The sequence below is a fragment of the Alosa sapidissima genome, chromosome 4 (genome assembly GCF_018492685.1).
Source record: "Alosa sapidissima isolate fAloSap1 chromosome 4, fAloSap1.pri, whole genome shotgun sequence".
NCBI classification, from domain to species: domain Eukaryota; kingdom Metazoa; phylum Chordata; class Actinopteri; order Clupeiformes; family Clupeidae; genus Alosa; species Alosa sapidissima.
This window is the reverse complement of record NC_055960.1, coordinates 37,138,927-37,166,016: the sequence shown is the minus strand read 5'-3', so window position 1 is coordinate 37,166,016 and position 27,090 is coordinate 37,138,927. Positions and strand designations below refer to the sequence as shown.

Here is a 27,090-nt window from a genome sequence, read left to right as displayed (position 1 = left end):
TGTTACATACATATCCCATTTAAACGCAGGAGAACAAGCGTGGCAAAGCCTTACCAGTGAGCTGCCTCCTTGCTGTCAAGAATTTCAATCATGCTCTCTTTCACAATACGACAACTGGCAAGAGTAAGTATCCAATAATCAAGTAATACACAGTGTGTATTACTCTTCTGTAGAATAGCATCTGAACTGTTTGCAGAAGCTAATGTTTGAAGAAGCTAAATAGCTTAGCAAATGTGCAGTAGCCCTCATATGATAATATGACTGCAATGCCTGTCATTTCAACATGTCATTTTGTATTATGATTGTGTATTTGGTATCAAGTGCATTGCATTGTTGTAGCCCAGCGACAGGAGTTTACTGTAAGGATGGACACAGCTACACATTAGCAGCGATGCTAGCATCTGTTACAGACGTGGCAATTAAGTTATCCTAAGTTACAGTGACATAGTGTCGTAGTGACATAGTCGCGTGGTTAAACGATACATTGTAGTCTCTCTCAGGAGACCAAATTTGAACAGAACGCGCTGTTCTGCCTTCTTTGACAGGAAACTTTCAGAACCTGGTCTTGCAGGATACATTAACAGGTGAACATATAACAGTGCTTCTGACGGGTATCATTAAAATAGCTAACGTTAGATGGTCGGTATCGGTATGACTTTTTTTAAAGGTAATGTCAGCAGTGTGTCATTACTTAATTGCGGTACAACTTGACCACTAATGCATGGGCACTATTGTGTCCACTGTTGTCTAAAAAGCTTTTGAAATATGCGCTTCAGGGACAGGGTGCAGGGGTTGAGATCCCGCTTATGCAACGGCTCCGAGTCTGCTTCATCATATCAGGTTCTTCCAGGACAGGCGTATTATTTTTAGGGAAGATAGAGGTAAAGGTCTCAATTTTCTTCTCGTGGTTATGATTAGCGTGACACTTTAAACTGATAAGCGGTGCAGCAAGTTTCTCTAATCAAGAACAACCCTCAAACTTGAAATAGCTCTGTGGTCTTTCTATGGCCATACACCTCTACTACAGTAAATTTGTAGGCTACTTGTTTGCACTTATAAGTTGTAAAGTTAGACGTAAGAACGTAAAAACTTTAACTGGATTTCCACTTAGTTTTAGAACTTCTGCAGACATGCAAAATAGCTTGTGGTGCAAAGTACAAAGCAATACAAAAGCAAGCACAGCAAATATTAACCTCAAGGACACAGTGGCTCCAATAATAGTCTGGGGATAATGATAATACAATGGTAGTGATCTTGTGAGATGTAAAACTAGAATAATACTAGAATAAACTTTATAATCTTTGCATGCTGAGATTCTTCAGAAACTGCACTATGTTTGCATGCTGGCACAGAACCATGAATAGGCCAACTACTACTTTTTATAAGAATGAGTATGTACAGTACAGTCGTGCTCACTATGAAAATATGAACAAAGTTTGTATTCATTTTATGTGTGAACTGTCATGTCTTGTACTATTAGCAATAAGACCGTTTAACTGTAATTTAAACAGTTTTCTTTGTAAATATTGTAGTATTGCAAAGGCCCACTGCAAACTTTTAGCCATTATATTGGAGAGAAAGTTTGGTTGGTTATTGGTCCTCGAATAATTCGACTTGAAAAGGTTACCTTACAGATCATTTGAGGTTCCTTATTAAGCTGTTACTGGTTCACATGTCTGCATGCTTCCCCCATTGTGGAAATCAGTTCAGCGTGCTCCCTATAGCAACCACTTTAGTGGTGGGCCTCTCTTTCTCTCTGTCTCGTGCTCTCTCTCACTCTGTTCCTCTCTTACTTGCTCTCTCTCTCTCTCTCTCTTTCTCTCTGTCTCGCTTGTCTTTCTCTCTCTCTCTCTCTCTCTCTCTCTCTCTCTCACACTCTCTCTCTCTCTCTCTCTCTCACTCTCTCACTCTCTCACTCTCTCACTCTCACACTCTCTCACTCTCTCTCTCTCTCTCTCTCTCTCTCTCTCTCTCTCTCTCTCTCTCTCTCTCTCTCTCTCTCTCCCTCTCTATGTGTCTCTCTTTCTCTCTATGTGTCTCTCTCGCTTGGGATTTATCACATACTGTGGAGTTCTTTGAAAGCGGGACACAGGCAGGCCCTGCCATCTTTTGTCCTGGCCTCTCTTTCATACTCTCACTCACTGATGTGTGCATGTCCAGGGGTTGGGGGTGGGAAGGCTAGCACAACAGCACTCTCATAGTGACTTTGGGTAAATCGACAGAACTAAAAAAATAAAAAAAAAGTTGCACAATCAGGTACATCATAAGAAAGAGGGCAAACAAAATAGCTGACTGTGTAAGATTGTCAACCCTGACTGGAAGGGGTTGGTGCTGCCCAGCCCACTTCCCCATTTTTGCCAAAACGCAGCTGGTTCGGACAGGTCTAGGGCCGACTAAGCCTCTGGGTCCCTCCCTCGCTGCCCCTTATCACGCCGTTTCCATGACGACATGACTGGCACTGTTTTTATTTGCACCATGTAACTCTGGTACCAAAGCTCACTAGACGTGCTCCAGCCAATCAGCAAGGCTCACTCCCCTCACACCCCCACTCCTCTCTCTCTCTCTGTCTCTCTCTCTGTCTCTCTCTCTCTGTCTCTCTCTTCAGTCTGACCTCAAACGCCTGAGTCCTTGTATTTGTTTTTACGAGCCCAAGTGCAGGTCCAGCCAGAGTCAGCAGGCTTACAGGTTTCTCTCTTAATACCCCAAAATACCTTGAGGGGGACTCATGAAGCCAATAACAGAACTGTCCTTTCAAGACTTAAAGTTATGAAACAATCACTTATCTGGTGGCATGCTATCAATGCATGCAATGTGGATATCTCTCTGCTCGTTATCTACGAGGATAGTAAGGACAGAATCCATAGTTCAGCGTATTTTGTTATGTCTAGTCCACAGTTGTCTTTTATCTTGCTTTGTTAAAAAATATTTGATATAGTGTTTTATTCATGTGTCCTTTGTTTTATTTTTGAGACATAGAGATAGCAACATGTGCAACAAACGTAAATAAACAGTGTGACATCATCATTTTCCCAGAACTGGATCAATAATTGGAACGTGCTACCAGTGTTGAGCAATTCATTATACTAGTCAGAGGACAAAGATTAACTCTATTTTACATTCTCCTTCATATACAGTAAAAAAACACTTTATTTATTTTGACATTTGCATATTCATTCCTTTTAAAATCCTCATATGAAGTTTCAAGTTTCACTTAAATTCAAATAAGTGACACCGTTTTGTGACTCCTCTCCAACCTAAAGCAGTACTGCCTCCCCCACAGCCTTTGAGCGCAGTTGCTTTGGAGCAGTGCATGCTGTATGCCTGCTTCTGTTCCCCCTGGGCCCACCTTCCCTGGCAGCTAAGCTTCAACAGCAGCACTGCTTTTAGGCTTCAAAGCTGTTCAAGCGAGTGTTTAAATCAAAGCGTCAATCAAGCATTCAATGGCGTTTTCAGAGCTCAATTTGAATTAAACAAAATATTTAATAATTGATCAGATGATATATTTATACTGGAATCATTTCTATTCTGGGGCTTGGTGTCCCGATTTTGAAAATAGATGGGGGGAAGGGGGTGGGTGCATTAGATCACATGGGCATGCAGACTGTCAAAAGGACTTGCCAAATAAATTGATTTCTGCAGCTGTTTAAATATGCAAGCATAATCTAGATCCATATTAATTTTTTCCCTGTGATGCTTTAAGTCTCATTCAACTTTCAGCCCCATAAAAGCTGTTTATGATTTTTCATCAATTTAGCTCTGCATAACAGATGCCGTCCACTGCATCCTGTGGTCCTGCAGTGGAGCACTTAACCCCTTTCACGCTTTAGGAAGTCTTCCCAAGAACACCTTCCCGTGCATGACATTTTTCCGCTCGTTTGTCCAGTAAATACAGGGTGACCAGGGACATTTTGCCGTCAACGTGTTCCTCCTCAGTGGCCGAGCCAGTCAAAGACATTTCTGTTATAATGTCTGTCCGTTTCTCTCACGAAATTGCCTTTCCCACCCCGTTTGATTGTTCCATGACTCCCTCTTCCTGGGCCTTAATGGACTCAAGTCTTGGGGAGGCTGAGGCCAGGGTCATGCTTCACCCCGTCACCTCCACCCTCCAGCTGCCCCGACACCACCAGTCTGGTTGGCTGTGACTCGGCCTCCTGCATCAGAAGGCAATTTGTAACGGCAGCCCTCCTATTAGTGAGGACTGAGCTGGATGGAGCGGGCTGTCAGGCTGAGTGATATTTCTGGCCTGTTGACACTTTCTCCACTTGTGCGCTCTCTGTCTCCTCGCCACTCTCCCCCACCCCCCACCCCCCGGTCCTCCGTCACCTGTTGTTACAAGGATGATTGTTGTCTTGTGCACGGGCTGATGGACAGCAGTCATCTGTAAAATTGACTCTTTCCTCAGAAGCATGAGGAGATGGCAGAAATAACAAGGAGTAAAATGAAATGATTTTTTTTCTCTCTTTCTCCTGCATCCTCTCCCCCACTCCACGAGTCAAGCTGCGGTGCACAAAAGCCTCCCCACCAGAACAATGGCAGCCCCATATACATCAGCATCTGTTGGTCAACTGTCGTCCGAGTTGCTAGCCTATCCACTCAAACCACCAAATCATGCAAAAGTTTGATAGTTTTTCTATGCAGATTCACCTCATGGGAGGTTTTCTCATTAGAACTAAAGTGTAGAGGTGTACGCACATCTATAACGATTCTACAGGTGCTGGATACTAGAAATACTGAGTAAAACAAAAGAAAAGATATCCGCACACTTTTTCTAAAGCTCCCAGTTTAATGGTGGGTGATGCACAACATTTTCGACCACTCAGGTCTTCGTCAGGTGTAAACCAGGTTTTCTCATCAGTGCTGTCCTGCGCTTCGGGAATAGATCTGTGACGAGTTTGGCCACTCCTTTATCTCTCCACTGATCATCATTCTCACGGCTGTTTCTTGTGTTGTGCTGCTGTGCTGAGCTGAGCTGGGCCGCCGTTTGCCTGGGAGGTCCAGCCGCCTCTCTTCTGGGTCCAGGATTAGCCGTCTGTCTCCTGTCAGCGGACAGCTTGACTGAGCTGTGCTAAACACGTCCCCACCGCCACACGCTGCCGTGATGGTTCCAGCCGAGCGCTCGCCATGACTCCGAGAGGTGTCTTCAGTACACTCACTCACACACACACACACACACACACACACACGCTCAGAGAAGAGAGTGTCACACACCAGCCCGAGCTGTCGGCAGCGGCTCTGCGTGACCAGGCTGCTGGCGTCCCCGGCAGGAAGCAGCGACAGCGAAGGACGGGTCCCGTCAGCGCGCGGTGACCCGTGTGATTTATTTATTTTTTTTCGCCGCTGCGGACGCATCTCCCGCGAGGCTCTGAGCAGCCATCTCAACAGGCAAACGGCCCTGGGCCCCGAGACTGACAGGAGGCCAAGGGACCGGGGCCACGCTGGTGCCACACTTGTGCCCATTAATGTGCCAGCTTGTGTCCCCCCCGGTGCCTCCTCTCTGACCCCCCTTACCCCCCCCCCCCCCCCCCCCACCCCCACTGCACTCCTCTCTTGCACTTTCACTGGAGAACAGGAAGAAGAGGGATTTAAAGAAGCACAGCTGCTGCCTTTAATCCTTATTTATTTTTTGCATAAAAGCTTGTATCAGGCTTTTAATTGAGACCCCACAGTTTCCTGCCGCGGTCGCATAAATGGGGCCAGGTCACATGCTTTTTGTTAGCTTAGCTCATCTTGTCTTCTGTGAAGAAGTGGCAAAGGAGTCACAGAATGTTTTCTTTAAAGAATTGTCATAAGATTTTGGCCCTGCTGGCTGCAGAGGGCATTGTAATGTACAGAGTTGTTCAAGTGTTTAGTTTGTGTGTGTGATTCTGTGACATTATTCCTCTTTAGTCACAGACAGAAGTGCTCAGTATCTCGGTATCTGTTTATTTTGGAAAATTACACTAATGCGTTCATGAATAATTCAAACCCTAACACGCTCATCTGTATTATTTACTTATATGATTTCCTTATTAATATTTGCACATTATGTAGTTAGCGGCCCCCCACCCCTCCACTTAAGAGGCCCTCGTTTTTTTCCATGTGATGGAGTGAGCGAGGCCAGGGCGTGTCTCTCTCGTGCTCGGGAGGGGGGCGCAGGCTCCTGTTCACAGAAGCTTTAATTGTTCCCCATCATTGGCCTAATTGGATTTTAATAACGCCATTAGAATGAAGCATGGCGGCGCCACGTTCATGCACACCCGCCGAGCTGTGAGGGCGGACGCCTGGCGCCCAGAGGTGACTGATGGTGTTTGGTCGCCATGGGCACCGACGGTAGGGCCTTTTTCGGTGTCGGCCAGATGTGGCAGACTAAGAAGGCACCTTTTGGACAGGTGTGATGTCACGGGAAACAGTCCTTTCAAAGGCTCTCTCTGAAGTTTCTGCTTTTTCCGTGCGCGCCACAGCCAGGAGGGAGCAGAGGCCACCGTGAGAAACCAAACCGAATAAAGGCTTTGTCTGTACGGGCAAAGCAAAGGCAACTGAACAAAGATGTGAAGACGAGGACCGGAAATGGAAATGGAGTGTAGGAGAGGTGCCAGAGTACGCTCTGCCCTCCAACCCCTCCGCCCCTCTCCTCTGCCCTCCTCCTCTCCTTCCCACACCCCCAAACAGCCAGAGCAATGAGCGAGGGAGTCGGGGGGGAGAGAGGGAGAGGGAGCGAGCAGTTCTGTGCGGAGAGGAAGGCAAGAGATTAGATAAGAGCAAGTGCTGAATAGGGGCTCTGTGTTGGCGCAGCGCAGCCGAGAAAGCTCCCCACAGAACTGCTGATAGAGGCATAATTGAACAAGCACGCTGATTATTGATATCACGCAAACACGCAGCTGCCGCTAATTATATTACATGCTAGAGAGTGGGGAAGAGGCGCTGGAAACTGCTCCACGAGACGCTCCAGCCAGGATCTGCGTGGGAGTCGCGGAAATGTATTTGTATCTGTGTTGTATGATACATTTAATATTTAGACACATACAGATGCATGGATTGAGGCATTAGCCTGCATGCTGTGTAAGTAAATGCAGTGATGTATTAATTGATTTCATCTTTTGTGTAACCTTGCCAAGGCAAATATAAGTCTAGTGTCATTTAAGCAGCTGAAATCGCTGTCCACTGCAGTTAACAAAACCGCTGCAGCAATGTTGACCACCTTGTGAAAGCATCTTTCCATGTTGTGCTGAAACCTGACCTCAGTGAAAAATTGGGGTCACCTCATTTTTGCCAACAGCGAGATTAAGCTGGTCACGTGCCACGGAGGATACATTGGTGGAAGTCCTGTCTCATAGCAAGGGCCCTCTGCGATTGAGGTTTTTTTTTTTTTACAGTTACTGTGCTAAAGTCAATGGCAGCCATTGCCAGTTTTAATGACTTTGAACTGTTTGCTGCTGTATGCCAAGAAAAAGATCTCTGGTGAAACCATGATAATTAAAACTTTCCCAAATCATACATACACACATATATATCAGATACATGTTCTTGTAGTGGTTCCTGGTCTCCTGTTTTTTTCTTAATGTGGCAGTTTGCCTAAAGCTTGCCCTTTGAACCCTCTGCATAGAGGCACATTTAGATCTCTGTGGTGTCAACAGTATAGGTTGTCTGTTTTCAAATAGATCTCTTCCTCTTAAACCCACAGTAAAGCGTGTTTAGTGTGCATTCCTATCTTAACAAGCTGAGCATTCCTCTGGACGGTTTTTAGACTGTAGTGAAATCAGTGTCACAGGTTCAGCCTCTAGAATATACTGCACTGCTGTCTGCTTTAGTCCTGAAACTCTGTGGGGCTTGGCTAACACGCGTGCTCCAGTGGTGTTTCTCTCTGCCAAAGCAGGTGTGGTAGCATGGCGGCATTGTTATCTTGCACCTCTCCAAGGCCCCGTCCCTGATAGGGTCATCATTAATAATGTTTCATAGTTTGAATTGAGCTAATTAGCTTCCGCTGTGCGCATGATAAATCGAAGAGTTTCTCCCGGCCAGCCACGTCGGTCGGCACACGGCATTTGGTTTTGTTTGTTTTCTGACCAGGTGCTCTTTGCTTTCTCTCTCTCCCCAGCCTCAAGCCTGCCTCTCCTAATGAAACAGACATATTACACAAATTAGTGTAGTGTCTTTAAACCACTTTGCTTCAGTGATATTTTTTCCTGGTTGGTTTTCTTTGGTTTTGGATTTTTTTTTTTTTGTTATCTACTCCATCCACCTAACACACACACACACACACACACACACTTCCAGTAGTTATTCTAATTTTAAGAAAGCTATTTCCTAGCAATTTGGAGGGGTGGGTGGATGGTGACCTTAATCCCTACCTAGATGATATTAATCACTAACATAGGACTTCCATGTGTCCTTTGGCCTATTGGCTATCTATAGAAGGCAGTGTTTCCCACAGAATTGAATTCTTTTTGTGGTGGAAGGTTTGCAGAATTAACTTTTTAACAAATTAGTGCAGCGGGGTTATGACTCTAACCATATTTAAGCACAATTTAGCCAGTCATCTTCTATGCCTTGCAGGATTGTTAATGTGCTAAACGTGCATGTACATTAGGTCCGTTGAGAGACAAGGAGAGACTGCAAAGGTGCACATATCCAATTTAAATAGTACAACATGGAAAATCATTGTGTGGTGGTCAATGTTGATATTGTGGTGGGCCTCCACAAATGAGTCAATGTATGGGAAACACTGGAAGGGACAAACTTTTTTAGTTAATAATTGACTGGGTTTTACAGTAACAGAGCAAACTTTTTTTGATCAAGAATCCACGAGTGAAGAGATGATATGCATGCCATTCCGTTTGCAGGCTCTCCTCCAGCAAGCTGTTAATTGCACTTCTCATATGTGGTGTGTATGTCTGCGATACTGTTGGCGTTACGGCTTCTAATTAATAAAACTAGTTAATTCACTTATGATCAAGAGATTCAAAAGGGCAGGAATTGCCACGGTTGCCACGGAAAACCCACATTTTCCAGAGTTGTCAGGAGTTTGGAGTCGTCCATTTCAACTTTGTCTTCTCTCTCCCATGACAGCCGGTGTGCCAGCGGTGTCCAGCGGCAGTGGGGGTGGCATGGAGGGGGCAGCACTCACAGACGGCAGCGCGCAGCTTCGAGCAGTACGAGCGGCCGTGGACTGGCCAGGACAGCCTGGCACAGGACGACCCCGAGATGTGGGACCTGCTGACCAAGGAGAAGGACCGGCAGTGCCGCGGCCTGGAGCTCATCGCCTCCGAGGTATGGGACACCGAAAAAACAGACAAACAAATAAACAACTTGAACGCACACACACACACACACACACACAATATAAATACTATGTATTTGTGCATGCCCATTGGAGCTGTATAGCACTTGTCTCAGACAGTTTGCTCACTTCAGAGTTCGGCTCCTTTTATTTAAGCACCACAGAAGAGACGATCACATTTCTTATATGTGTGACCAAACTGGATTTCATCCCACTTCATTCTTGAACTCACTCCAATCATATAAAATGGGCTCTAATGAACACCCATCAGGACCAAAGTTCAGCCACAGCCTGGGTGAACGTGTCTGTGTGATCACAAGGGCGTATGGGATGGAGTAGTTATTGAATTCACTGCCATGTGCTTCAGCAGCGATGGCTGACGGGGAGGGGGGACGTGGCACGTAACTGAAGCAGAGAGGGTTTGAAGTGGAGGAGCAATCAAGCACCTTTGGCTCAAGCGCTCCGCTCACGCAGCGTCTGCTGCTACAGTTAGCCTCCACTATAATTAATGGAGCTGGCTGCGCCAGACGAGATGGCGGCGCATACGCTCGCTTCAGTTGCTGCCCCGGTGTAGCGCGGGCCTGAGTGGTGGATGAGCTGGCCAGTGCGTGATGCCGTTCCACCCCAGCCAGAGCAGCCTCCGCCACCGAGGGCCTTGAGGAGGCAGCAAACAGTGCTGCTGCTGCTGAGGGCCTTGAGGAGGCAGCAAACAGTGCTGCTGCTGCTGAGGGCCTTGAGGAGGCAGCAAACACTGCTGCTGCTGCTGCTGCTGCTGTTGTGTTTTGCCTTTAATATTCAGAGGCAGCTCCCCGTATCCACTGCTGTTTTAGCCTTTCTCTGCCCCCCCTCCTCTTCTTCCTCCCTTCCTCCCTCCCTCCCTCCCTCTCTTCTCCTGTTCTCTCTCCACCTAGCATCCCTCTACCTCTCCATCTCTCCTCTCCTCTTGCTCTCCTCTCCTCCCTCTCCTGCTGCTCAGTGAGGTATATCAGGCAGCTTGCAGCACTAAGTCTGGCCACTCTAGTGTGAGATAAAGCTGATATCTTCATATACCCACCCTGCTACCCCTCCCTCTCTCCTCCCTCTCTTTCTCCTCCTCCTCTCCGTCTCTCTGTGTCTCTCTCTTTTCTTCTCCTTCTCACCCCCCAGGCTCAGCACTGTGGCCAACAGCAGGGCATCACTTGAAGTGGCTGTTGTGAGGCTTTTGTTTTAAGGTGTGGGGGGGATATGGATAGGTGTGTGTGTGTGTGTGTGTGTGTGTGTGGTTGGGAGGGGGGGGGGGGGGGGCTGTGGCATGGGGTTTGGGTAAAAAGCGCAAGAAATGCGGCGATTGCATTTCCAATTCTAATGCTGCGAGGATCTCAGCATGACGGAGTGCTGCACTAGAAAGCAGTTACCTGAGCCTTTATCGCCCCTGATCTGAGACTGTGTATTAGCATAGCCCCCGTGGGGATCAACACTGTGTGTGTGTGTGTGTGAAAGCTGCCTGCCAGACGTGTCACTGAGAACCTGGGAGGTCGGGCTGCTGTGATACTCCAAAAGGGGGGCGGGGGTGTCAAGATGCCATGTGTCTAACCAATCTCTCACTCAACCTCTCTGTGTCTTGCTTTCTCTCTCATCTTCTATTCCCGTCCTTCCTACTCATTCACTCTTTGTGTTTCTTTCTTTTTCTGCTTCTCTCTCTCTCTTTCTTTCTCTTTCTCTCTCTTTCTCTCTCTTTCTTTCTTTCTCCCTCTCTCTCTCTCTCTCTCTCTCTCTCTATCACACACATTAATCCTGATTACTCTATTACCTTCTCCCTCTCTCACCCTGTAGAGGTGAGCATAAACAAAATAAGTTTATGCTCAGCCCACTCCCCATGGTCCCCCCCCCCCCCCCCCCCCCCACACACACACACACACACACACACACACACACTCCCCATGCTCACCCACTTGTGGAGGTGTCTCTCCTCCTGTCTCTTAACTCCACTTGAAGTGAGCCAAGTGGAAGTCTATAAAGGCTGGAGCTCGATACAGTAATGATCACCGCTGACTGGAGGCCCGTTCTGCCTTAATGGCTTAACCGTGCTTAACTCTCCCCTCGTGTCCATCTGTCCTCTGCATTGATCGGCTTTTTTTCTCTTCTTTTTTTCTTCTCCTCTGACCAGAACTTCTGCAGCCGCGCAGCACTGGAGGCCCCAGGGCTCCTGCCTCAACAACAAGTACTCAGAGGGCTACCCTGGCAAGAGGTGAGTGCCTGCGTGTGTGTGTGTGTAGTCCCACATACCTGTGTGTGTGTGTGTGTGAATTCTTGCATGTATGATTCAGTGTTTTGAGTTGTCAGTTCTAGTAAAACTGATTCCTTGAAAACTGTGATGTTGCACCCCCCACCCACCCCCACCATCTTGATGAGTTTGTTTATGTAGTAAAAAAACAACACCACTGAAGTCGTGTGTCTCTCTCACACACACTTGCTTTGAGGCTTCCTCTTGCTCTCTCTTTGGAGATTGATGATAACTGGATTAGAGCAGAGGCAGTGCCTCTTCATCTGGGCTGCGTCTGGGCCGAACGTGGGCCACATGTGGCTGAGCTGCGCCAGATCCGGCCCAAAGCCGCTCCAGTGTCGTTCGCTTTCTTGGTTGGCTCTTTAAGATTTTCAAACTTGTTATCTTGCCTTCTGAAGATTGTGTGAAGGTAGGGACTGTCTAGGTCAAGCAACGACCTCAATACTGATGCTTCTGGGTTTTTTCCCCCCAGAAGATATGTTGTCATTCTGTTTTGAGCTTTTAGCTTTTAGAAATCAAGGACATTTTGGATATTTACTGTATTCACACTTGTAGTTGTTGTCCGTACTTTATTCTCGGGTATAAAGGGAAGGACTGTGAGACGACATTAATCAATGATGGAATAGGCCCGCAGACCCAAAGCCTGGCAGGGTTTCTACAAAGTAGGTGGGGTTTGGAGCAGGTCTCCTGAATGGGACCTCATCTTAAGGGATGAACTTTATTCTAGATGTGAGTGGTTTGGAGCAGGTCTCCTGAATGGGACCTCATCTTAAGGGATGAACTTTATTCTAGATGTGAGTGGTTTGAACCAAAATGGTATACTCACAAGGTCTCAGTCTCACAGGTCAATTTTCTGTGCTGTGTGTGTGCGCGTGTGTGTGTGTCTGCCTGTGTGTGCGCGTGTGTGTGTGTGTGCACGTCTGTGTGTGTGTCTGTTCCCTCAGGTACTACGGTGGCGCTGAGATGGTGGACCAAATCGAGCTGCTGTGCCAGAAGCGGGCTCTGGAGGCCTTCGACCTGGACCCTGCCAAGTGGGGGGTCAACGTGCAGCCCTACTCCGGCTCCCCGGCCAACTTCGCCGCCTACACCGCTGTGCTCAAGCCCCACGACCGCATCATGGGTCTGGACCTGCCTGACGGAGGACAGTAAGTAGGACCCACTCTGCCAGCTTTTAGAAGGAACTTTCCAGAACCATGAAATCCAAACTTCTCTTTACTGCCCTTATTGGATCCAAGCGCATGGGTATAGTTCCATCTGTGACTTCATGTCTGATATGGTAGCTCAGCTTCTCAGTGTAGTCAGTCCTGTCTGTAAATGTACATGTCTGTATATTTTGCACTGTCTATATTGCATTGTATATTATATGTGTCTGTACTGCTAGACGCAACCAGAACCAAATTCCTTGTCAACATATCAATAAAAAAAAAAAAACATTTTCATTCTGAAATGGTTCTGCAATGATGCATCTCTGATTTCAAATATACACAGGAGAGGTGTTAAATTCCTAGTGCTATAGTTAGGGGGTTTCACACAGCAACCAATCAGCAACCAAGCCTATACATGTATATTGATGTATCATAATTTGTCTCTAAACTTTAGGTCATCACATCTTATTTTCTATTCCCTCTCCCCCATAGCTTGACCCACGGCTACATGTCTGACGTGAAGCGCATCTCGGCCACATCCATCTACTTCGAGTCCATGCCCTACAAGCTGAACGTAAGCAGAGGGGTCATCTCCGCCTGCCTGTGCTCGCTGGTCGTAAGGAAAGGAGCCGTGGCGAGACTTCCCTTCTGTTTCTAGTTTACGCTGGTGCTGCCCGCGCGTCCACAGGCCAGACTTAGCGTTCGCCAGACTGTAAGCAGAAGTCATTTGAGTTGGTGTCAGTGATGGAGTCACGTCGAGATGCCGTGCGTTCTTGAACCCCACCCCATTCCTCAGAGTTCCTTCAGCTCATTCATGCATTTGCTCGAGTTACAGTAGCGCTCACTTGCACTGGTGGCTGCTGGGTAACGCGGCCAGCCCGCACTACTGAGCACTTTCTATGAAAACTATTTCTACAGTTTACAGACAGTTGTGTTTGCTAAAGGTGTATCGCAAGCTCATAGCACTCTTTATTTGATCATTGGCCTTAACGATGATGCTGCTTAATGTATTGGTCAGATAGATAGATAGATAGATAGATAGATAGATAGATAGATAGATACTTTATTGATCTCCGAGGGGAAATTCAAGGTCTCAGTAGCATACAGACATCACACACAACATGCACTTAGTTATTGGTCAGGCTGTGTGGACTGGTTTCTTTCCCTCTCCCAGTTTGCAGTGTGGTTGAGCCTGCTGTCCTAGCGTTTGGCCATCTTGGTTTGGCCATCTCTGATCCTAAACTGGACCGTTCCCCCGAGGCGTGCTGCTTTTGTATAGTGATCTGGAGCTATTTGTTCATGAGTGTATCAGTGATGGCTATCCTCTCATGTTCCTTCACTCACTCGCTCACACACTCACTTCATTAAATCTCTTTTTCTCTCACCTGCTCTGTCACACATTGTCTTTACCCCCCTCTCGCTCCTCGCTCTCGCTCTCTCTTTCTTTTTCCCTTTTCTTTCCCCCTTTCTTTCCCTTTCTTTCTTTCTTTCTTTCTTTCTTTCTTTCTTTCTTTCTCTCTCTCTCTCTCTCTCTCTCTCTCGTCACTGTCTTTCTCGCTCATCTCTTCTCTGTCTCGACTGTGGCCTCTTTGTGTTGCCTGCGGTGATCAATTTGGTCCTTGCTCGTGAGGTGATCTATGTGTCGGGGGGGTGGGGGTGGTGTGGAGGTAGGAGGGGGCCGTGGCTGGGGATCGGGGGGATGGCGCTGGTGTCGTGATGGATGAGGGGCCAGACCCCCACTGCGGGGAGAGATAATAGGAAATCGACAGGCCAGCGGGGTCCACTCTGTCCTCGCGATGAACGCAGGTGGGGGTGTGTGTGTGGGGGTGGGTTGTGGTGTGGTTGATGGAATGAGTGGGGGGAGAACGAAGGCGTGCCCTGGAGATGAAGGCTAATCCGCTTGTCTAAATAAAGCTTTCCTCACACAGGTGACACCGCCACTCAACGGGGGGTGGGAGGGACGAGAGGGAGGGAGGGAGAGAGGGAGGGACGAAGGACAGGAGAGAGGGAAGAGCAGGAGAGAGGGAAGAGCGGGAGAGAGGGAGGGACGAAGGACAGGAGAGAGGGAAGAGCAGGAGAGAGGGAAGAGCGGGAGAGAGGAAGAGCAGGTGAGAGGGAAGAGCAGGTGAGAGGGAAGAGCAGGTGAGAGGAAAAGAGGTGAGAGGGAAGAGCAGGAGAGAGGGAAGAGCAGGAGAGAGGGAAGAGCAGGTGAGAGGGAAGAGCAGGAGAGGAAAAGAGGAGAGAGGGAAGAGCAGGTGAGATGATTGAAGGCAGGAGAGGGCTGATGCAAAGCAGAGTGAACGTGTCAGAGAAAGAGCGAGACATGGCGGAAGAGGATGTGTGAGGAGCAGAGAGTGAACCGGACAAGACTGTATGCTTCCGACAAATGGAGAGACATACAGTATGTGTGTGTGTGTGTGTATGAGAGAGGGAGCCAGAAGGTGTGTGATGTGTGTTCACAGTATTAAATGTGATGAACTTTGCTCATTTTAGCTCGCCTGCTTTATTGTTACAAAGTTGGGATTGAAATTCTTTGTGTGGCTTTATCGTACTTTTCACCCCCTCCTCTCTCTCTCTCTCTCTCTCTCTCTCTCTCTCTCTCTCTCTCCCCCACACACAGACTAAGACTGGTCTCATAGACTATGATCAGATGGAGCTGACCGCACGTCTCTTCCGGCCTCGCCTGGTCATCGCCGGCACCAGCGCCTACGCGCGCCTCATCGACTACGCCCGCATGAGGAAGGTGCGTCCTCCGGTCCTCCGTCCACCTGACCACACACACACACATCCACACCCACACACACACACACACACACACATCCACCCCCCACACACACACACACACACACACATCCACCCCCACACACACACACACACACACACACACACACATCCACCCCCACACACATCCACCCCCACACACACACACACACACACATCCACCCCCACACACACACACACACACATCCACCCCCACACACACACACACACACATCCACACACACACACACATCCACCCCCACACACATCCACCCCCCCCCCCCCCCCCACACACACACACACACACACACACACACACACACACACACACACACATCCACACACACACACACACACACACATCCACTCACACACACACACACACACACACACATCCACCCCCACTCACATGCACACACACACACACACACACACATCCACACACACACACACACACACACATCCACCCCCACTCACATGCACACACACACACACACACACACACACACACACACACACATCCACCCCCACACACACACACACACACACACACATCCACCCCCACACACATCCACCCCCACTCACATGCACACACACCTTGACGGACATGAAGGTAAATGAATCAGAGGTGACCTTTCTTGGGGATTATTTTGGTCTCGTTCACACACGTTTGTTTGTTTGTTTGTTTGGCACAAATGTTGCAAAGCCCACTCTTTCGTTCTCACTCTCACACCCTTAACAAACCCCCTCGTACACACACACACACACACACACACACACACACACACGTGTGCGCGCATGCACGCTCACTCAGAGATGGTCACATACACACTCACACCACCCACCCAGGCGCCCGAAGGAGGTAGTGTGCTTTGTCCCCCACACCCTCTGTGTTTTTGCATCCTGTGCCTGCGTGACTCTGTAAAAATCCTCTTCAGATGTAGCGCACCGTAGCCCACTGGGTACACCATGCACACCAAACCAAATGCATTCCCTCTCCCCACACACACACACACACCCCAAACCAAACGCATTCCCACACACACACACACCAAACCAAACGCATTCCCTCTCCACACACGCACGCACACACACACACACACACACACACACACACACACGCACACGCACACACACACCAAACCAAACGCATTCCCGCTCCTCACACACACACACACTAGAGTGTGGCTACGGGTCGGGTCTGGTTCGGACAAATATTTAGAAATTGTAGTCGGGTTTGGTTCCTGAATGCCTGAAATGCCACCTGAAATGCACACGCGTTGTCACGACTACATAAAGAAATGGTTATGCACATTTCGCACATATGCACATAAGCACAATCTTGGGTGACGTTAAAAAAAGTTGTTAGCCTATCAGGAGATTTTAAGATTATTTGCGTTGCATACTGTGACTACCGGTAGGCTATAAGGTCTTGCCCCAATTAACGTCGATGCTGCATATAGATCAGTGACAGGCACTGTAGTTTCAAAGACTGTTGCAGTTCATTTCAAGACTTTTCGTCAATGGTAAGACAAGAATTCTATTTCAATAGGCTATGCTTGCTTGGGCCTCTTGTGTCAATGTGCGCTGTGTGTGACCTGCATGCGTGCACGCTCATCTGATTCTGTAGACAATTTGTTGTGTGTTCCGTTTACAGTTTTTTTTTTTTTTTTTCAGTCGCTAACAAGTGTTTGTCTTACCAGTTGTCACATTTTCAAAACTCTAAACACAATTAGCACAGCATCGGTCTTTTGTGGCCATACCATTCACACATTTCATGTCGTTTTCACACAATATGCAGTCAGTGAACACATTTCCACAATGCTTACATTTTCTTAACAAACAAGCTATACCTCCCAAAAAACTATGGATTGTTTTTGTAGTATTTATGAATGTTAACACACAACATCCCACAATAGCAAACACAATATTCCAAACCTTAGATACAGTATAAAAACCTCTGCTTCTGCTCTGCTTCTGCTACCAAATGGTTTTATCCCAGGTGCATCGCCTTGGATAATATCAGATGCGATGTTGATGAAAACAACTTTTAAAAAAAAAGCTTTTTTTTAGCCCCCCCCCCCCCCCCTTTTTATCTGGGCTTTTTGCTGTTGTTTTTTGTTCAGAATGCTCTTGTGTGTTTCATGGATATTTTGTTCACTGTAAGCAATACTGTAAAACTTTTTCTGTTCTATCATACTGTAAACAGTATTTCTACTGTACCTCCTGTAGTAAACAGTAAAGGGGAAAAAAAACTGATTTGCTAATTTACTGGAATGCTTTTGAATGTGAACATTACATGTGGCCATACAGTTCCCAACCAAGAAATTTAGTGTAAAAACGGTGGATAGCATGTTTTGCATGCAAATACTTGTAAAATTGAAACATAAAAGTCTATGCAGTTTTTGTAATGTCAACAATAGTCAGTATTTTGAAACCTGGTGTAGTTTGATTGACTGCATGTACCTTGTGAAGTGAAAACAAGTGTTATTCTTTGACAGAATAATTTCATTTTGAGTCATATTTCCAGTGTTTTGGTAAAGTTAGTGTGTGCAGAGAAAGATGTGTTCTGTTTTGAAATGTAGAGTTAGTATATATTTAACAACATGTGTTTTTGAGAAGAAAATTATCCGTTTGGCCAATTGTGTTTTGTAGGTGTGAGTCTGTGTTAAGAGTTTAGAAAAACTATCTGAAGTATGGGTAAGCGCTTGTTAGCGATTGAAAAAAACTGTAATGGGCTAAAAAGACAGGCTATCCACAAACGTGAACGTTTAATCACTAGCATGGGAATAATTGAGACATCATCTGCGTCGGGCTCGGGTCTGGTTCGGACATAAAAATGAAAATGCCTGTCGGGTTCGGAAGCAACTTTCGGACAGAAATTTGCGGCCCAATCCGCACTCTAACACACACACACACCAAACCAAACGCATTCCCTCTCCCCACAGCCTCATGCACTATGCACTCTGCACATGCATTCACACATCCCGTCTTTGAACACTTCTGCGTAAGCAGAGCACTGATACAGAGACATGAAAAGCCATAATAGGAGCTTCCCTCTTAGTTTGGGAGGACAAGATTTGGTTTGAGGGATCAACTGGAGGTGTGCTTTGAGACTTCACAGGAAGTTACTATTACGGTCACAGGAAGTTGCATTACTTCTGACCATCTTCCAGCTTGTCACCTCCGTCAACACTCTTTGTATCTGATGAGATTTCACATGAGCGCAGTCTGGCAGGGTGGCAGCCGGACTGCTCTAGTGAGAGCGTAAATGAGCGCAGTGTGAAGGAGGAATATAAGGACGTGCGTAATGAGCGCAGTGTGAAGGAGGAATATAAGGACGTGCGTAATGAGCGCAGTGTGAAGGAGGAATATAAGGACGTGTAATGAGCGCAGTGTGAAGGAGGAATATAAGGACGTGTGTAATGAGCGCAGTGTGAAGGAGGAATATAAGGACGTGCGTAAATGAGCGCAGTGTGAAGGAGGAATATAAGGACGTGTGTAATGAGCGCAGTGTGAAGGAGGAATATATGAGCGCACTGTGAAGGAGGAATATAAGGACGTGCGTAATGAGCGCAGTGTGAAGGAGGCATATAAGGACGTGCGTAAATGAGCGCAGTGTGAAGGAGGAATATAAGGACGTGTGTAATGAGCGCAGTGTGAAGGAGGAATATATGAGCGCACTGTGAAGGAGGAATATAAGGACGTGCGTAATGAGCGCAGTGTGAAGGAGGAATATAAGGACGTGCGTAATGAGCGCAGTGTGAAGGAGGAATATAAGGACGTGTGTAAATGAGCGCAGTGTGAAGGAGGAATATAAGGACGTGCGTAAATGAGCGCAGTGTGAAGGAGGCATATAAGGACGTGTAATGAGCGCAGTGTGAAGGAGGAATATAAGGACGTGTGTAAATGAGCGCAGTGTGAAGGAGGAATATAAGGACATGCGTAAATGAGCGCAGTGTGAAGGAGGCATATAAGGACGTGTAATGAGCGCAGTGTGAAGGAGGCATATAAGGACGTGCGTAATGAGCGCAGTGTGAAGGAGGAATATAAGGACGTGTAATGAGCGCAGTGTGAAGGAGGAATATAAGGACGTGTGTAATGAGCGCAGTGTGAAGGAGGAATATAAGGACGTGTAATGAGCGCAGTGTGAAGGAGGAATATAAGGACGTGTAATGAGCGCAGTGTGAAGGAGGAATATAAGGACGTGTGTAATGAGCGCAGTGTGAAGGAGGAATATAAGGACGTGTGTAATGAGCGCAGTGTGAAGGAGGAATATATGAGCGCAGTGTGAAGGAGGAATATAAGGACGTGTGCAGGTTAAAGATGGAAACGTGTGGAGCGAGTAGCTGTGTCATTTACACCTTCTCAGGTGCACAGCTGACTCATTTAGATGTAGAACCAGCTGAGGGAATATCAAGAGCAGAAGAGTTTTTAACCCTCCTCTCGTTCTCCTCTTCCCTTCTTCTCAAAATCTTCATCTCTTTCTCTCTCTCTGTCTCTCTGTCTCTCTGTCTCTCTCTCTCTCTCTGTCTCTCTCTCTCTCTGTAGCTGTGCACTGAAGTGAAGGCCTACCTGCTGGCTGACATGGCTCACATCAGTGGGCTGGTGGCTGCCCGAGCCGTCCCCTCTCCGTTTGATCACGCTGACCTGGTCACCACAACCACACACAAGTCCCTCAGAGGAGCCAGGTGTGTGTGTGTGTGTATGAAGAAGTGAACTGTTAGTGCTTTATCTGTTTGAGATGGAAAGATATGGGAAAGTGTGTATGTGTGGTGTGTGTGTGTGTGTACGTCTTGTACTATGATCTCGAGTGAATGAAGAGAATGGGAGAGATGGAGATGGAGAGGGAGGGAGAGAGATGAAAGTGTTCACTGAATTAAATTTCTCTCTCGGTGAGCGATGGACTGCTCTCTCTGGACATGATGAATGGCTTTCGGGCTGTTGTTGTTCACAGCAGAATTACAACAGAATAAAATCGGAAGTCCACTTCTGTGAGCACAAGGTGTAGCAGTGTGTCATCTCTCAGTGAGAACGATATGGATGTTTATTCTCTCTCTCTCTCTCTCTCTCTCTCTCTCTCTCTCTCTCTCTCTCTCTCTCTCTCTCTCTCTCTCTCTCTCTCTCTCTCTCTCTCTCTCTCTCTCTCTCTCTCTCTGTTTCATCTTTTTCTCATCCCTCTCTCGCTCATGTTCATCTCATTCCTCTCTCCCCTCATCCCTCTCTTTCTCACATCCCTCTCTCTCTCCATCCCCACTCCTCCACTCCAGAGCCGGTATGATTTTCTACCGCAAGGGTGTGCGCTCAGTGGAAAAGAAGGGCCGTGAGATCATGTACGACCTGGAGGACAAGGTCAACTTCTCCGTCTTCCCCTCGCTGCAGGGCGGCCCACACAACCACGCCATCGCTGGGGTGGCCGTCGCCCTCCGCCAGGTCAGTGCTGCTCCTCACCCCCACCTCCTCACCCCCACCTCCTCTTCATCTCCTCACCCCCACCTCCTCTTCATCTCCTCACCCCCACCTCCTCATCTCCTCACCTCCTCCTCCTCCTCCTCCTCCTCCTCCTCCTCCTCCTCTCCTCATCGCCTCTCCATCTCCTCCCCCTCAGAGTGGCTTGTGTTAAGATCCCTCATGACTACAGAAAGCCTCATAGGGCGGCACCATAGAGTAGGAAAGTCATGACTACAGAAAGCCTCATAGGGTGGCACCATAGAGTAGGAAAGTCATGACTACAGAAAGCCTCATAGGGCTGCACCATAGAGTAGGAAAGTCATGACTACAGAAAGCCTCATAGGGCGGCACCATAGAGTAGGAAAGTCATGACTACAGAAAGCCTCATAGGGCTGCACCATAGAGTAGGAAAGTCATGAGATTGTATCACCTGAGAGTTTTGTCAGAAGTATTTGTGATGAATTTCTATATTTAATTAACACGTACATGCATGATGATGAATGTACTTCAATTGCATATTTTACTTATTGGGGAATTTTTATTCATATTTTTGGCTCCTTCCTTGGCCATTGCTTCTGGATGTTTCAGTGGCTCTGTCAGTGTAAACCTGATGCACAGGACATCTAAGCTCAGGGCTTGGATGGTTTTTCTCCTGACATTTGATTTGGTAATACCTAACCTTTTAACCTCAACCTTTAACGCTTCCCCCCAGGCCAACACGCCCATGTTTAAAGAGTATATCGGCCAGGTAATGCGCAATGCAAAGTCCATGGCTGCTGCGCTGCTCAGGAAGGGCTACACCCTGGTCTCAGGTACCTTTACACCTTTACACAAGAGCACCTGAATACCTCACCTTTAAGACTTTGCAGATTTGCATATTGTTGGGAGAGGGGGTGGGGGGCGGTTTGCAAACTGTAATCTGTGGCCTAGGCTGTGTGGATCCTTTGTAGTTAAGGCTTAACTTTTAGACTGAACATGAACATTTAACAGTTATGAGACCTTTTAAAAATTACCAGATGAACTGGTTGATCCATCTTACAAATGTGCTTGTCAAGGAGCCACCTGCTCCCCTGGTAATGAGAGCTCACTTAAAGTGACTTGACTAACAGTCCCTCACCTCCATACCTTCATCTCTCTTCTTTTCCCCCCCTCCATCCCTCCCTCCATCTCTCCCTCCCTCCTGTCCTCCTCCACTCCTTCTCTTTCTCAGGTGGCACAGACAACCACCTGGTGCTGGTGGACCTGCGGCCGCAGGGCATGGACGGGGCCCGGGCCGAGCGTGTGCTGGAGCTGGTGTCCATCACGGCCAATAAGAACACCTGTCCAGGAGACAAGAGTGCCCTGACCCCCGGCGGTCTGCGGTTAGGTCCGTCCACACCCCACCCAACCCCACCACACCCCACCCAACACCACCCAACCCAACCCAACCCAACCCCACCCAACCCCACCCAACCCCACCCAACCCAACCCCAACCCAACCCAACACCACCCAACCCAACCCCACCACACCCCACCCAACACCACCCAACCCAACCCAACCCAACCCAACCCAACCCCACCACACCCCACCCAACACCACCCAACCCAACCCAACCCAACCCCACTCAACCCAACCCAACCCAACCCCAACCCAACCCAACCCCACCACACCCCACCCAACACCACCCAACCCAACCCAACCCAACCCCAACCCAACCCCAACACCACCCAACCCAACCCCACCCAACCCCACCCAACACCACCCAACCCAACCCAACCCCACCCCACCCAACCCAACCCCACTCAACCCAACCCAACCCCAACCCAACCCCACTCGGATCTCAGACAGGCTGTCCCAGCTGTCTGGATGGGGAAACACTTCCTATCCCTTTTGTAGTCAATGGAAAAATTGTAGCATGTAGTATTTTTTGTTTTTAATTGTTTGTTTGTTTGTTTGTTTGGCTGTTGCAGGTGCACCAGCCCTCACCTCTAGGCAGTTTAAGGAGGCTGACTTTGAGCAGGTGGTGGATTTCCTGGATGAGGGCTTCCAAATCGCTCTGGATGTGAAGAAGAAGACGGGTGAGTTGTTGTGTTTCCGAGCAGACCTATTTAGACAACTAGGAGGGCACTTGGAGAGCGCAGACCTATTTAGACAACTAGGAGGGCACTTGGAGAGCGCAGACCTTCGCCAAAAGGCCACATGGGTCATGCAGTTTCGCACAAACAATTAGCAAAAACTTGTGAATGAGCCCAATGATTCCGATCTGCTCCAAAACGTAATGGGTTCTTATCTTCCTTGGCCCATGTTACTCTTTTTCCAGCAAGTTCCATGTAAACGGGCCAGTAGTTTTTGCATCATCTTGCTTACAGACAATCAGACAAACTGCATGGAAAACAACCCCCCCTTGGTGAATGCAATAAAGTGCAGCAATTTTCACATTTAAATGTAATGATATGTGTATTGTTGCTGCATTGAAGTAAGCACGATGTAAGAAAAATATTTGGATATTCTCTTTCTCTTGTGATTTTCTGTGGTGTATTAAGGTAAACTACAAACTCTTGCATAGCCAGGTTTAGTCATAATCACTTATTTGTGACGTCTAATGCTGCAATATTCACAGGCGTATTATGCAGTTGTCTCAACTTTGCTTTGTAAGAGCCTTTAAGGTCACAGCAGCCCTACACTGAGCTTATGGGTGCTAATGGCAACAGCAGTTCACTAAGTGATAAATTTAACACCACACATGTGGTAGACTTGGGCCCCTTGGGTAGCTACAGCAACCTCTGCAAGAAATCAAAAAGATATGAACTAGCACTTTGCATAGGAAATAAGCAAAAGAAATTTGTCTCTGTTTGACTTCTAGTTGCTGTAGAGTTTCATGCAAAGATCACAATGTGAGGAAAAACTGTTTTAGCTCAGAGGTGCACAGTAATTTTGTTCACCTGGCAAGTAGACGTATTCAGTTTGCTATAAAACGATTGAATGCACTCCCATGTGGGTAATTATTTGCGTAATGATCATGCTAATAAACCCTTTAGGACAACTTCCTGCATATTTGATCATTCCCTCATGTATTTTCTTTGCCTTGCACTTGCAAGCTTGTGCTAACAGTATCTAAAGAGTTGATGTCTTAGGTGGGTGGCCACCAGATATGCCATTGGTGTCAGAACCACACAATCTGTTGTGGAGACTAAAATAGATTTATCCTCCATTCTGTTTCCTGTTTGCCTCTCTGCCTTTCCATCACATTTACTCCCCCTCCCTCACGTTTATACCCCCCCCCCTTCAACTTCTGGTCTCTATCCTCCTTTCCTTGTCTTTCCTCTTCCTCTCTCGTCTTTTCTGTTGTCCGGCACAGGCAAGCTGCAGGAGTTCAAGAACTTCCTCCTGGAGGACCCCGAGACGGTGGCGCGCCTGGCCGAACTGCGGCACCGCGTGGAGGCTTTCGCCCGGCCCTTCCCCATGCCTGGCTTCCACGACCACTAGGGGGCCACAGCAGGAGAGGGTGATGAGAGAGGGAGAGAGAGAGTGGAAGATGAGGTGGAGGTAGGGTGATTTTAGAAGAGGGAGAGAGATGAACAAAGTGGACACACAGGAACAAAGAACACTTGTCCTTTAAAACACCTGTCCGTTTTAAAAAGGGCCAAACAATGAGAACTTCGTCCTTCTTTTCCAAATCATGTTTCATGCTGTGACTTCTCAGGAATTGGCGATAGACAGTAGAGTCTCTCTCTCTCTCTCTCTTTCTTTTTTTTCTCCTTTTTTTTTTCTTTATCTTTTTCTTTCCACTTTTTTTGTTTACACAAATCGCTGTTGTCATACCGCCTGCCCGCGCCTAAAACGGGACGTAATCTGCGAGATAATCACACACACGCACACGCACACACACACACACACCCGCAAGACCATGGCCAGCCCTCAGGTGATGTGCTATCCGTCACTAGCCAGGGGAGCTGACCGGAGCCAACCGGACAAACACAGTCTTAAAGCTGAGGTGGAGAGGGAGCATCTAGGAGACCAGCGGAGGAGAAGAGGAGAGATGCACACTTATGTTTCTTAAATAGCCTTGCTCAAGCACAGGGCAAGAGAGAGCACGTAGACTGCAGCCTCATTTATAATGTATAGTGATGTCGTTTTCTGTGATAAACTTTGTTTCTTACACTAGGGGGTCCAACTGAGGGTGAGTGAATTGACTAACCAGTGGTAGATTCAAAAGGGCATGCTGGATGCAGATCTCCACGGAGATTTGCTCTGCATCAGCGATGCCACATTCGCTGCCCACTGCAAGGATGGTGACTTAACCTTTAGTGATATGACACCTTGCATAGAAAAGAATTACAATCCAGTCTTTTCACTGTGTGGGTTTGTAAAAAAGACCCAAGAAAGTAAAAGAGAATGGAAACAATACAGCTGTATATATAATTAACTCTATAAAGATAGTCCAGTGCTGAACTGCTTTATTGACTGCCGCTGGATGAGTAAATTGACCAATAAAAGCGAACATGAACTGAATCATTGTAATGGATCATGTCACTGTGCTGGAGGCCAGTGTGTTTACAGAAGGTTTATCCTGCACCGTGAACCTTTTCTATATTAGCTTTTGGACAGGTACGCTTTTGGACAGGTACGCTTTGTTTATTTCCATTTTAATCATCTGCTTACGCCTTTTTGTAAAAAAAAATCTAAAAAAAAAACTTTCATGTTCTCAAGAATATGAAGTGCAGAACGCTTGCTAATTCTCTAACCTTCTGCCGAGTAGTGTTCATGAGCAGAATATGACAGAATTCATGCTGTCGGCATGTTTTTCTGAAACTTCAGACTTTTAACCCTCATTAGACATAGAGATGTTTTAGAAGATGCACTACAGTTTAGTAGTGGTACACATCTCCAACCATTTCAACATCAGCATTTGTGTGGATGTTAGAGACATGAGTGTATGAACCTGGTGATGTAGTAGTACTGACCTTTGACCTTTACACCTCAAACCCGAAGGCCCCCCACGGCGCCCCTTCCCTATAGCAGTGGTGCCAGACCGAACACAATTTTGTCTGTAAAGTTTTAAGATAAAAAATCTCCTTTGTAAAGAAATTTTATTAAGAAAACAATAATCCTAATAAATATGTCAAGAAGCCATTCATTTTCTTTGTTTGTTTTTACATACACACATTGTTATCGCTGTGCTCGATTTTAACTTAACTTGATTCTAACAATACACAAAAAATTTGGAATAGAATAAATCTTTAATGTCCTTTGAACATTCAGGTGGTATTGTCATCATATGCAGTATAAGTAAAGTGTTGTTGTCAAGTACCGAAACGGAATTGATTTAGTCAGTTTACGATCTTTGAAACTTTTGAAATCACACATTTTATTTCTTTACTGCAGATCCTAATGCTCATATTATTGCACCTGTAAGTCACTTAAGCGCCATCATTCTGCCTCAGCACCACAATGTGCTAATTTGACAATAAATCTCTCATGTTCAACAGGGGAGGGATAGATGACTGCATCTGCAATTAATTGCGTTCATTAAGACTGCCATGTTGTAGTCTGAACGCCCGTCATAATTAGAACTCGGCGGAACATGATGGGGCATTACAGGGGCGGTAGCGACGTTGGCATAAGTGCTACTTCAGAGTCATATTTAAACAGCAAACACCCGCTAATGTACAGTAATTATCTCATAATAAAGTGCGAACGTCTCTCGCGGGGTAATATCGCTCGCTGCCAGTCTGTTCGCTGCGAGCGTTGGATGGATGGATCACTCGCTCGGGAGAGAAAGGGAATGTTCCCTTCATCAATTAGCAGCCTGACAGGCCTCTGCCTAAGAGGAGCTGAAGTGGAGACCGTGATTCAAAAGACATCGGCGTCACCGGGGGCTGCTGAAGGGGAGGAAGAAAAGAACGTCTCCAACACTGAGGAGAGGAGAGTGCGCGCTTGCCGGCACACTAGAACGTCTCCAACACTGAGGAGAGGAGAGTGTGCGCTTGCCGGCACACTAGAACGTCTCCAACACTGAGGAGAGGAGAGTGCGCGCTTGCCGGCACACTAGAACGTCTCCAACACTGAGGAGAGGAGAGTGCGCGCTTGCCGGCGCACTGCACAATGGGATGCTGTGTAGAGCAACACGCATTGCTGTTGGCCTGCTCTGTGGGACCTTACCTATAACCTGACAATAGCCAGATGAATTTCGCTCCGCCTAGCTCCACTCATCCATCTGGAACCGATCCATTGA

At 47.3% G+C, this 27,090-nt stretch overlaps 1 protein-coding gene across 1 annotated transcript; it reads left to right on the top strand.

Moving 5' to 3' along the window:
* Positions 1-25,986, top strand: shmt2 (serine hydroxymethyltransferase 2 (mitochondrial)). Its single transcript, XM_042088874.1, is given in 13 exon segments — positions 1-123; positions 9,046-9,246; positions 11,403-11,432; positions 11,434-11,483; positions 12,464-12,664; positions 13,157-13,238; positions 15,285-15,407; positions 19,976-20,115; positions 20,695-20,857; positions 21,588-21,687; positions 22,086-22,241; positions 22,826-22,933; positions 24,214-25,986. Coding segments are annotated over 13 exon segments (1,515 nt in total). The 5' UTR covers positions 1-90; the 3' UTR covers positions 24,342-25,986.
* Positions 25,987-27,090: the final 1,104 nt, after the last annotated feature.